We start from the raw sequence: 13,032 nt of genomic DNA on the forward strand, positions 1-13,032 counted from the left end.
TTTCCCATTTCAAGTAGCAAAAAGTGTACTTTTGTGACGGTACTTTTAAATTTCGAAAATTGAGTCAAATTTGAATGATTCATAGACTAAAACCAATGTAAACCCCACGTGTATATTTTAAAGGTGATAAGTTTTAGAGTGGCCCATTCTCAATTTGTGGAACCAAAAATTGTCCGCTTGGTCCAAGAACCGGTTGTGATAAAAAAATTTTAGGGACAAGTGCACTATAAGTCCTAAAACTTGTCACAAAAATGCATTTGAGTCCTAAAACTTGCAAAAAGTTCATTTGAGTCCTAAAGTTAACACCGTTAGATTTACTAACGAAAAACACTGACGTGTCATTTTTAATTATTTTTCTTCAGACACGTAGCGCCACGTCAGCAAAAATAAAAATAAAAATAGAAAAAGCTGAAAAAAAAAACAAAAAAAAGGAAAAAAAAAAAAAACAGAACCGGCGGTGGCCAAGCCCGGCGATCACCGCCGGTGGCCACCGCCATAGCCACCGGGAAGGACCGGTTGAGGTCGCCTCGGGCCTTCCCGGAAGCCCGGCGACCCTCACCGGCCCGAGGGCGAGTCCCTCGATTTGCGAGGGCGCGCCTCCCCCCGACGCGATCGAGGGTCGCCGGGCGCCTCGAGTCCCCGCGAGTGCGCCTCCCGAGACTCGCGCCTCGCCGGGTTCGCCGGGCGGTGAGGTCGTCGGGCTCGGGAAGGCCGGGCAGCGACCTCCGCCGGTCCTTCCCGTGGTCGTGGCGATGGCCGCCGGGCTTGGCCACCGCCGATTCTAATTTTTTTTTTTTTTTTTTTTTTTTTTTTCAGCTTTTTCTATTTTTATTTTTATTTTTGCTGACGTGGCGCCACGTGTCTCAAGAAAAATAATTAAAAATGACACGTCAGCGTTTTTCATTAGTGAATCTAACGGTATTAACTTTAGGACTCAAATGAACCATTTTGACAAGTTTTATGACTCAAATGAACTTTTTGCAAGTTTTAGGACTCAAATGCACTTTTGTGACAAGTTTTAGGACTTGTAGTGCACTTGTCCAATTTTTTTACTATTCCCTACAAGTTCACAAATACAAAATTCCCGTGCTTCAAGCAATTTTCAGAATGTTGATTCGTTTTGTACATGTCTATCCTTTCATTTACTTTTATAATGATTATTTTTCATCTCTCTCTAATGGATACAAATGGTGATGCTCTGCTCCTGCTTAATTTTCTAATGATTGATCTCAACATCCTTGCCTCATTCCAAATTTCTCCTTTCTTATACTTTCGAGTACTTTGGTAATATCTCTCATTATAAGCCCCTCCGGTTCTTACAACCAAGTGGTCCGCATGTAGTAAAAGTTGCATGAATTGCTTTTAAAGAGTAGCCTCACATAGTTCTATTGCATATTTTTTGGATGCAAATTAATTTTCACGTCATTATGCAAGTTGACAGTAATTTATGTGCTTTCCGCCACAAGCTTCACTTCAAATGCATCCCCAATCTACATTACTGCCCATTTGTTCTTCGTTTATAATTCATTTTTTTCCATGAAAATTTTTGACAAAATCTGAAAATATTAAATGTCCTTAAAATGAAAGAACTAAATAATCGCGAACAATCTGACCCAAAAAAAAAATTTACGAACAAAAATACATCTAATATCCCCTCGAAAAAAGTACTTCTTTCCTCGGAGAGATTCTCACTGACCCGAAAGCCACGTTCGTCAAGGAACCTTCCCTTCTGCTTGCTAGCTTCTTCCTCTCGGTCCAAAAGCCCAGACTTTCTCCTCTTCTTCCATCTCGTTTCGGTCGGTATACAGCGCATTGTTCGGCCATGTTGTGACGCTTGGTCGCAGGAAATGGGGATGGCACTCAGGACGGTGTGGAAGCTACACGGCAGCCGCCGTAGACCGTGCGTTCGGGGTTTATGGAGAGGCCACGCCTCGATCTCGGGCAAGTCCGTGCTGGGCGTGGCGGCGGGAGACGGCGAGTTGAGGGTGTTCGTCGTCGCAGGGGAGGTTTCGGGGGACACCATAGCTTCTCGCCTCATGGCCTCTCTCAAGACTCTGTCTCCTTTTCCGGTTCGTTTCGCCGGCGTCGGAGGGTAATGATGTCGCCGATTATCTCTAGCACTTGTAATGAACTTTTGTTTAGGAGCTGAACTTTTGGGTGAATTAGAAACTGGGTCTGTGTTTGATTGATGCTAAGTGCTTTCTGCACATGTAATGCTGCTCTTGAGTTCGGCGTTGTTCTCATGTGGTGAGAGAGAAGTTACCACTTGAATTACAGGTAAAATAGCAAAGGTTCTTGTTGAAATTTGTGTGGATGAGGCACCTCTGGTGATAAATATGCGTCCACTCATCTTTGTTTCCTGGATTAAGCTTAAAAAGGGTCATCGTCAAGAAGATTGTTTTTGCGTTAGACTGAAAAAGTTCATGCATACATTGAAGGGTAAGAGCATAAGATGTCGTTTTATTGGGTTTTCCTTACCGAAGGACCTGTCTCCATGCTATCTCAGGTCGATGATGTATAAACAGGGATTGAAAAGCCTGTTTCCTATGGAGGATATTTCAGTGATGGGTATCTGGGAGCTAATGCCTCATTTGGGTAAAATCAGAGTGAGTATTGAGCTATGCCAATGTCATGTTTGTGCATTTCAAGAAGCATATAGAAATTTTCCTGCTGTTTTTTGTTTACACTATTGGTGGTTTATGTGATGCTTGTTTTAGTTGTCTATGAACACTGGAGTTTAAATTGACAGGTGAAATTGAAGGAAACAGTGGATGCTGCTCTTCTGTTTCAGCCTCACGTTGTGGTGACAGTGGATTCCAAGGGTTTCTCTTTCCGTCTCCTGAAGCTGCTGAGGGGTAACTCGTAATGCCTTGGAGTAGTCCAAATCATTTTCGCATAGTGCTTCTGCAGATTGTATGGTATAGGGAAATTGGACTGTGCTTTTGCAGCTAGATATTATCAGCAATATGCAGACGGCCCTGTTCACTTCCATTATGTTGCCCCTTCATTTTGGGCATGGAAAGGGGGTGAGGCAAGACTAAAGAACCTTGCTAAGTTTGTGGACCACATTTTCTGTATACTCCCAAATGAGGCCGAAGTTTGCGAGTCGAATGGTCTGTCAGCGAATTTCGTGGGTCACCCTATATTAGAAGATGCCTTGGAGTTGAATCAGGTATTCCATGTCATTTTATCTTCTTAGATTGTGATGTGCACCTGTATTATGTAGAGTTGAGCATCCCATTTTTATGGGACTTGGATTGTATGATCATGTACCCAGTTGAAAAGTCATTTGGGGGTCTTTGTCACTTAAATAATTCTTCTAGCCCTTAGCTTTTGCTCACTGAGCTAGTGCCTGCCCCATCTGAACATGTTTACTAGTTTTAAGATTTTGAAATGACGTAATATTTATGCCTTCTATTTACTCTCGTGTTGTTTCACATTTGACACCTGCACGAAATGCATATTTAGGGAGAAGATGCTTCAAGAATATGGAAATTGGCTGGGAGTAGGGAAAACTTTTGGTCCAAATACCGAGTACCTTCAGGTAATGTAAAGGACTGAATCTTGTACTCTCATTTTAAAATTTTAACATGGCAAGTTGTGCATACTGATCTGTTTCCGGAGTGGCATTTGAAGATATTGTGAGTGCAGTGGCAAGCTCAGGCAATGTGAATTAAAAAAATTCAGTATCCTAATCTTTCCCTAAACTTTTTCTCCGCCACTCTGCACTTGTAATGTTTTGTTGACAAATAAAAAGATCTAGGGCCATTTTGGCCAGAAAAAGACCTAGTGCGTTGGCTGTGAGCATAAGATGTAGGGTCATGCTTGAAAAATGAAAGGTCACTTTCAAACCTGTCAACCAATTTTGTGCTAGTTTTTTCCGTATCAAACTATGTGATCAAACTTATTTCTGAAGCCTTGACCTTTCCTTTCACTGCAAGCCTTTCTTTAACCTGGTTTTGACACTTTGTTTGGGCCTTAAGGAGGTACAATCATTAGCTTGCTCCCTGGAAGTAGACTGCAAGAGGTTGCACGGATGCTTCCGATCTTTGTGAAGACTGTTAAAATGCTGAAATCATCCATCTCGGATCTATTAACAGTAGTTCATGTGGCACCTAATCAGCATGTAGAGGACTACGTGGATGGATTTGTCAGGAAGTGGCCAGTGCCTGTCATATTGATTCCAGGAGGAGAAACACAGCCAAAATATGAGGCTTTAAGTGTAAGGCTTCTTTATGTTTTTGGTGCGTGAGTGAAGTCAAATCATGATTGCAATGTGTTGGATACAATAGAAGTCTGAGCTTCTGTGTTAGTCCCTTTTCCAAAAGCCTTTTAATTAGGCCAATTCAATTCAGTAAGTTTCTTTGTCGTGAATATTCTTGTGTTTTATTGGTGTACTATTTTCCTCCCTGCTTTAGTGCCTAATTATCGTGTAGACAGTAGCTCATGATGTGAGACTATTTAAATCAATCGATGTACATAAGTTGACTTGTCAGAAGGTAGATACGTGAACAAAATATCTTGCATGGGAGTTTCCTCTCTCCAGGACTTGATAGCTCTACAACAGTCAGCATTAGAGTGCCACAATTTGCATGCTTCAACATCCAAATGCAACATATTATTGTCACCTCCCATTTTCACAGCAACTATTACAAAAGTTAATAATGAAATCTCATGTTGGCACCTACAAATTTGGCAGTCATATCTTATCTTGAAACTTCTGCTTAGTGAATTTGATTAAACTCCTTGCAGGCAAGCAGAGTTGCTTTGTGTACTTCTGGCACCGTCGCTGTAGAGATGCAAATTGCGCGGCTACCATGTGTTGTTGCTTACCGAGCTCATTTTCTAACGGAGTTGTTCATTCGCCATAAGGCAAAGATACCATACATCTCTCTCCCCAATATCCTTTTGAATACAAGCGTCATTCCAGAAGCTTTGTTTCAACAATGTACACCTGAGAAACTGACCTCGTTGCTCATGTAAGATGTTATCGAACATAGGTGTTTTCCTTTTCATTTGGTTTCTGATTAAATACATATTTCATAATGCCTGTCATAATGATTCACTATCTTCATAATGGAGATACAGTTCACAGTAGTTCCTTCTATCACTTGATATTAGATGGAGGTTCAAGTTTCTATACCTTCTGCTTTGGTTAGGATGTAAAATTGAAGGAAAAAAAATAGACTTGGTGAATGGATAGCTTTGATGGAACAAGCAAGTAGGGGTAGTACATGCCAAGTTTTCACTGTTTTTATCAGCATAGATTTGATCTGGTGTTAATTAAGTTTTTACGGACTGGAATGGAAAGACTCGATCTTCATGTATCATGATTTGATGGGATGTCTCGTTGCAGGGAACTAATCCATGATGAAGGGCTTCGTGAAAAACAAGTTCTTGCTGCGCCGGAGGTTATGAAGCTTCTATGGCCTCCGGAAAAATTAGCGAAGGGAGCGCAACAGGAATCAAGCGGCAAGTGTTTGTATGGCAGCCCAAGTATGATAGCTGCATCAACCATCCTATACTACGTGAAGACAACATCAATATGATGAAAACCGTGTATAGAGGGGAAAAAAAGGACAGAAGCATCTATAGTGGTCGTGGCATGGAGTATGATCCGATCCCATCTCGCTTTAATCAGTGGAAGTTGGGAACCTTTGTCAACCATATCCTGTCGGATGCTGGTCCTTCCCAATGCAAGGTATATTGGATGAAACACACATACAGTACAGATGAAACTGTTAGTTTGATTAGTTTGGGACTCACGCTGATCAATTAGAGTTGTGGACAAGATTTATTTGAAGAGATTAAGATCACGAAATATGGCCCGACTTTATTTAATCTATGAAAGATACTGGTTGAGTTGAACTGATCTGAGTCAGAGAACGTTAGGAGGAGCATCCTCAAAAAATCGGCAACAAGATTGATTGTTACAGTAGACTTTAGCAGTAGGAATTCTCTGCTTTGATGGATTTCATTTTTATACCTTATGATGTATTCTATGCTAAATTTTATATAATAAATTGGAGTATTTCTACGGAGGATAGCCACGCTGACACATGGCGCTTCTTGCTTGGCCTGAAACCTCTGTTCATGTTCTAGTATCATTGACCAGCTGCTTATTTGTTTTACATGTTTTAGGCTTGCGATGTGTACTTTTGACCTTTTTTACACGCCTTGAGCTATATGCAACAGCGATGTGTCGGCCTAACTGCAGTTTTAAGCACGTTCAGCCCTCGAGCATTTGCATATGCTAATTGTTGTGATCCACCGTAAAACCGAGATCGAGCAAAAAAGCATGGAGAAGGCATGAAAAATTCCGAAATAAGATGCATTGATCTCTTCACTACTTATGGTGATGCCCGGTGCTTCACCTGCGTGCACTCACATTTTTGTGGTCGATTCACACTGCGATATGAATCTTATTCTTTTTAATCGTTTCATCGATTCAGCAGCAACGTGCTTAATACCAAATGCAACAGAAGAAAGGCAAGACAAACGAAGAATAACCAAGAAAAATTTGTAAATGTCAAGATGGAGAGGTTACAGTCTTTCCATTTTCAGCTTCAGAGTTCTCCGCAAGACTTGCTCAAACTTTTGCCTAAAGCCTCAATGCCACAGAAAGCTCCAAGTCCATAAATAGCACAGAAATGTGGCCCATCTATTTAAACACATTCTCCATAGTCCTTCCACAACCAAAATCGATACACAAGTTCTTATCTGATCATGGCCACTATGCCCAGAATAATAGTTCTTCTTGCCCTCCTGTCTCTCATGCTCTTCTCGTGCTCTAGTGCCGAGGCTGTGGACACCGGTTCCGCTGGGGATGCTGATGGCGTTTCGCGCCAATGCGGAGGTGACCGCCTGTGCGAAGTGTCGGCTTCGAGCCCAGTTCAGACAGGCCAAGATGGAGGGAACGGCGCGGCGGACGACGGCACTGACACAATGAATCAAGAGGACGGCAGCGCCAGAGATGCGGAGGTGATCAACGCAGCGCCGACTAATGCCCCAACCACCGACGAGCCGGAGGTGCCCAGTATAGAGTCGGAGTTGATTGTTTTGGGGCATTGAGCAAGGCTTTTATCCTTGTGACAATGTTTCGATTTGTATTGGGGTGATTCTTCTTCTTCTTGTTCTTGTTTTATCTTTCTCCTTTCAAATTTTCGTGTTCATTCTTAGCCAATAATCGATTCAGTTCGGATGATGCCTTATCCTGTTCATATCTCGATTAGCCATGTCGGAATATTCACGCGAAAAATAATTTGGCTCGGATCAAATCGAAATCTGTATAATTATGATATCTATTTGCGACAAGAATGAATCTGTTGCATGCAGATGCATGAAAAGGTTGACATATGCACCGAATCCACGTTCCGGCAACATGTCTATTGCCTCCGTCGAACCCTCGCGACAGAGGTAGCTCCAAAATCGACTGGTGCGGAGGCAGTCCTCCTCCTGCGCCTCTAGCGGCGGATCGTAGTCCCGGCATCGAACTCCTTCCTCCTCCATCTCCAGTCCACGATTCAATATTGCCGTCTCCGTCAAACCCGCACAACAGAGGTTGCTCCAAAATAAACCGGTGCAGAGGCGGTCCTCCTCCTCTGTCAATGAGATGAGCTGACAAATAGGGAGAGAGCTGTAGCTTATGCATGGTTGAGATGATTGTGATAGACTTGTGTAAGTATAGCTCATTTCCAAATCAGAAATAAAAGTACACCCAAAATTTATAGTGAACATTTATGGAATCTTTCAAGGTACAATAATGTACCGTGCATTGTTATTATCCAATAGACTGACAGTTGATGGTATATGGTAGAATGTTGTATTATAGATGAAATCGAAATGGAAAATGAAAGAAACATTTGCCCAATGTCGTGACCATTTTTTTAATATGCGATGCTTACCTTAGTTTGGCTAACTTCACTATGTTAGTGCTTCTTCTTTTGAAGCAATAGGAATGGTTGCAAAACTATACATACGAGAGTTCGAATAGAATTCACAATAGTAAGCGGATGAACCGGCTTAAACAGGCCAACAAAGAATATCAGAGACCGGACAATGCCCGATTGAATCAGCTAGTCCTGTCCAATTTAGGAAGTACCCTCTTGAAGAATAAATCTAAGATAGCATGGCTTTATTCCTTTTGAACGAGATGATGATGATGATGATGATGATGATGATGATGAAAGGGTACGCATCATTCATGACGTGATTTGCCGCGTATCAGATTTAGAACACCTCTTGACAACACAAAGTTTAATCAAAGCAAGTTGCAGTTTCAATATTACTGATGAAACCATGACTTCGAGCATTTGCAGACTAAATCTATTCCTCGGAGGGTGCTCAACTGCCATGTATTGCGGTTGATAGTCATATACAATATGAAGTTGCTGTATCAAAACTAACATAATAATAGTTGCCCGGTTCCGAGTTCTCGTGTTTTGAGAGAGAGAGAGTCATGGCAGCTTCCAAGTTTCAAGCTTTCTGGAACCATCCTGCAGGGCCCAAGACCAGTGGGTTCACTTCTTCTCATCCTTTTCTCTTCTTTTGCCTGTGTTTTGATGATCCTTCTCTTTTTAGTTTTCCGTCTTCCAAATTTGAACTGCTTCTTATGTGTTGCATTCGTGATTTTCTGAGCTCGCATCATCGATGGATTCTTCTCTTCTGTTCCGCAACGATTCGATGCGTTAACAACAAGGGCGTCTGTGGTCTGTGTTTGTAAGTCAGTCACGTTCATATTCCATATGGGGGTTTCAGGATTTCCTCACAGGAGCTTGGCTATGTAGCCGATCTCATGTCTTAAAGCTCGAAAATTGTAAAGCTTGGTTCGATTTTTACAGTTGATGGTCCTGTATAAGCTCCATCCAGTAAATAAACCATCCAGAAGATTCAACTTTGCTGGAGATATAACAGTTGACTTTCTTCTTCTGATAGATGATCATCAGTTAGTTAGGCCCGAGCATTTGCTTCCATTCAGATGGAACATATTCTACATCTCTTCTCAATCTCGACATATCATCCATGTCGAACTATCAGAGTTCGGCTTCTGAGAGATCATTTAGATCGAAGGACGCATACAATCCGACTTGATGCAACCTATTAAGATGTTTCGCTTTTGAGCTTGAAAGGGACCATACATGGGCTAATCATCTGCTCTATCTTCAGGACTAAGCACTCTTTGACAGAAAAACTATTTCTAGTTCTTCTTTCTCTGATCTGAACTCATGCTGCAGTTCATTTTTAGGCCCCTCTCTCTTCAAATGGGGTTTATCACCATAGCAAATCTTGCCGACATCACGACGCCTCCAGAGGAAATCTCTAATCCTCAGCAATTTTCCGTCACGCCTTGTTCTAAGTGTAATCATTAGTTATTTGATTTATCTTCAATGTCCCCCTCTATCAAAGGCTAAGGCTATATGTTATGACTTCAAGCAAATTATTTGGATGGAATCATAATGCATTTCCCATAATCTTCGCTCAGTTAGTGTCAAATATTACCTTCTACCCTCTTAGAAAAATTTCATACTTGAAGTATGAATAAATCTGAACTTATCTCAACTTTCGAACAAATGAGGATATTTGATTCTCGTCTCCTCTCCTTGAGATGGCCTCTTTCTCTACGTGTGGTTTTGTCATTGGATCTTCACATAAGGAATAGTCAGGTGTCGTAACACTTGATCATTTCTATCAACGATGTGAAGAGGCCGCTCCCCATAAGTTTGTTCTCCCTTAACGTGTAAAATTTAGCACATATTTAGGATTTGGCACATATTTCTATAACAAAGAGACACGGAACATATTATGTACCCCGGATAGTGCTAGTGGCAAAACCCATCTATAAGCAATTTCATCAATCTTCTCTAGGATAAAAAATGAATCCACGTATCTTGGATTCAATTTGCCCATGCCAAATCTCATAATCACAGGAGAAACTTTCAAGAATACATGATCCCTACACTAAATTTCACCTTGAGCCTTTTAAGATATGCATAACTTTTTGTGACGCGATTGAACCGTTTTGACTCACTCTCAAACTAATCTGACTCTCTCTTCCGACTGATGAATGAATTATGAACTGGTTAGACTCTTCTCACCAATATCATCCCAACAAATAGGAGTTTGCAATACACATCATTCACGACACGTTGCCGCGTGTTAGATTTAGAACATCACTTGACAACGAAAAAATTAATTAAAGCAAGTTGCGTTTCTATATTACTGATGGAAACAAGAACTCGAACTTTTGCAGACTAATCTATTCCTCGGAGAGTGCTCAACCGCTATGTGGTGCGGGTGATATTCATGTGCAATGTCATGTTTTTTTTTTTTTTTTTGGTAACCCAAGGAACCCCGCACGGCCGACAGCCGGGGGTAAACCTGGGGGCGACACGTGCTAGCCACCACACACGTGCTACCGGTTGTCACCCTGCGGCGCCCGGGATTCGAACGGTCAACCTTTGCGAGAGGAAGAACGCCCGCCCAGCGACGCCACCCAGGCGGGTGGTAAATGTCATGTTGCTATTCACCAAAAACAATATTAAAACTAATTGCCCGGTTTGAGTTCTCATGTTGAGAGAGAGAGAGAGAGAGAGAGAGAGAGTCATGGCAGCTCCCAAGTTTCAAGCTTTTTGGAACCATCCTGCAGGGCCCAAGACCAGTGAGTTCACATCTTCTCATCTGTTTCTCTTGTTTTGACTGTGCTTTGATGATCTGTTTCTTTTCATTTCTCCTTCTTCTGGATCTAAACTGCTTATTCCGTGTTACATTCATGATTTTCTGGGCTCGCCATCATCAATCGATCCTTGTCTTCTGTGCGGTTATGGTTCGACGCGTAACCACAAGTGCATCTGTGGTCTGTGATTTCAATTCAGTCACATTTATATTCCATCTGGGTGTCTCAGGCTTTTTCTCAGAGGAGCTTGGCAGTTTTTAAAATGCTTGTGTACTGCATATGTCTGGATGACTCGACAAAGTAGCCGATCTTATGTCTCAAACCTCGACAAATTGTAAGATCGGTTCGATTCTTACAGTGGATGGTCCTCTATAAGCTCCATCCGCTTAATAAACCATCCAAAAGATTCGACTTTGCTGGTACATATATCAGTTGACTTTAACTAAACCATCCAAAAGATTCAAACTTTGCTGGTACATAAATCAGTTGCCTTTCTTCTTCTGATAGATGATCATCAGTTGGTTAGGCCTGAACATCTGCATCCATTCAGATGGAAGAAATTCATGTCAAACTTTCAGAGTTCGGCTTCTGAGAGATCGTTTAGACCAAAAGACACATCATCCGACTTTGTGCAACCTGTTAAGATGTTTCGCTTCTGAGCTCAAAAGGGAACATGCATGGGCCTAATCATCTACTCTATCTTCAGGACTAAGCTCTCTTCGACAGAAAATATTTCTGATTCTTTTTTTCTTCTCTAAACTCATGCTGCAGTTCATTTTTGGGCCCCTCTATTCAAATGGGGCATCACCATAGCAAATCTTGCTGACCTCTCGAACCCTCCGGAGCAAATTTCCTATCCTCAGCAATCAGGCACGTAGATATCTGACTTTTCCATCTCATCTTGTTCTTAGTTTAATCATTAGTTATTTGATTAAACTCTAATTTTCCCCGAAAGAAAAACTCTGGCGTCCTCTCTAAGGCACCAGCTTTATGTTTTGACTTCGAGCGATATTATTTAGATGGAATAATTATGCATTTCTTATGATCTTCCCTCAGCTCTCACAACCAGCGGACTCATCTGGGCGAGGTACAGCTCGGTAATAACCCCGGTAATGTTCTAGATCAGCAATACTTCACTGCCAAAACATTCAACAATTCTACTTGGAAGTTTTCTAATTTGGCAACGAACTCCACTTTGGTCTCTACTGAGATTTCTAATACATTATGCTCGAATTTGTGAAATCTCAGAAGAACTGGAACCTCTTCAGTGTCAGCATCGGGATGGCTTCGGTCTCTGCGTACCAACTTGTGCGCAAACTTGAGTAAGTCGCAAAGTTTGTCTGTTCATCACGGATCAAACAAATCTAACAGCTATTTCGCTCGTCCAATGCATGCCTTGGACTTTGACAACCGCTTTGAAATGATAATCGACTCTGCATTAGTCCATCAAATCTTTTCCTCCTTTCTGGCTATAATTGTACATCGATTATGCACAACTCACGACTGATCTTTGCTGTGCTAATGAATCTGATTGCCAGGCACGACTTCTCGTCCAAGCACAAAGCAGCTGCGATAGAATAGTCCATCCATCTCTACTAAAACATCGGGAGTTTCGGGACTTCCATTCGATCTCTCCCCCTACATAGTTCAGAGGCTTACCGTGCTTTGGAATAACCAAGTGGTTTTCACCTTGCTCTCAGAAATATGACCGCATGTAACTGTACTCCTTGATGACATCCATGTTTTACATGTCTCTGGGTATAAATTTCTCTGATTGTGGAAAGTGGATAATGGCGGGTGTCTACACTTTCCCCCCAAACATACAGTACTCAACCTGAGGAATTGCAGCTTTTGTGAGGAAATGCTTGCAGCTAACTATTTTTGAGTAGATCCGACCAAAAAAAAAAACTATTTTTGAGTGGATCAAGTTTAACTAGCTCTAATCCCATGGTGAATGCATGAATGAATATCCACTATGGAGTGTGTGTGAGTCCTAGTTACTAAACAGAATAATCCAATTAGAGCTGGAGTGAGCGGACTTGCGCGCATTTAGTTGGAGAAATTGTCCAATTAGTACTAAACTTATTGTACGGATGCCTGTTCAGCCTTAAACTTTTCAACTTTGCCAAATTAGTCTTAAACCTCTGCACGAAATTCTAATGTAGTCCTTGTATAGCTGATCACGTTCCACTATCTCGATGATTATGTCCAATCTTATTCTATTTGATCTAGATACCCGAACGATCTGAGTTAGGGTAATCTCTACAAGTCCATTAGGCTTAAGAAGGGATAATGTCCATGGCTCGAATCACAGGCTATAAAATATACCGATAATTACTAGCTTTCTTATGTTTTTCTTA

At 41.6% G+C, this 13,032-nt stretch overlaps 1 protein-coding gene and 1 long non-coding RNA gene across 3 annotated transcripts; both read left to right on the forward strand.

Moving 5' to 3' along the window:
• The first annotated feature begins 1,691 nt into the window (after positions 1 to 1,691).
• LOC115680059 (probable lipid-A-disaccharide synthase, mitochondrial) lies at positions 1,692 to 7,220 on the forward strand. 2 transcript variants are annotated; one of them, XM_030603816.2, is made up of 8 exons: positions 1,692 to 2,092; positions 2,507 to 2,606; positions 2,750 to 2,855; positions 2,949 to 3,172; positions 3,469 to 3,544; positions 3,984 to 4,222; positions 4,753 to 4,979; positions 5,357 to 7,220. In XM_030603816.2, exons 1-8 carry the CDS (start codon positions 1,848 to 1,850, stop codon positions 5,547 to 5,549), a joined length of 1,410 nt encoding a protein of 469 aa, XP_030459676.2. In that variant the 5' UTR covers positions 1,692 to 1,847; the 3' UTR covers positions 5,550 to 7,220. The 2 variants fall into 2 exon arrangements, with proteins under 2 accessions (XP_030459676.2, XP_056171550.1); XM_056315575.1 differs by having other exon boundaries at positions 1,979 to 2,069.
• Positions 7,221 to 11,706: 4,486 nt separating this feature from the next.
• On the forward strand, positions 11,707 to 12,387 carry LOC115680061 (uncharacterized). The gene is made up of 3 exons (XR_008817384.1): positions 11,707 to 11,781; positions 11,921 to 11,994; positions 12,211 to 12,387. It is a non-coding gene; the product is annotated as an uncharacterized LOC115680061 (long non-coding RNA).
• The last annotated feature ends 645 nt before the right edge of the window (positions 12,388 to 13,032 follow it).

Source organism: Syzygium oleosum, unplaced genomic scaffold (assembly GCF_021117445.2).
Source record: "Syzygium oleosum isolate NSW1041296 unplaced genomic scaffold, Sole_v2.1 Sole_v2.10, whole genome shotgun sequence".
NCBI classification, from domain to species: Eukaryota; Viridiplantae; Streptophyta; class Magnoliopsida; order Myrtales; family Myrtaceae; genus Syzygium; species Syzygium oleosum.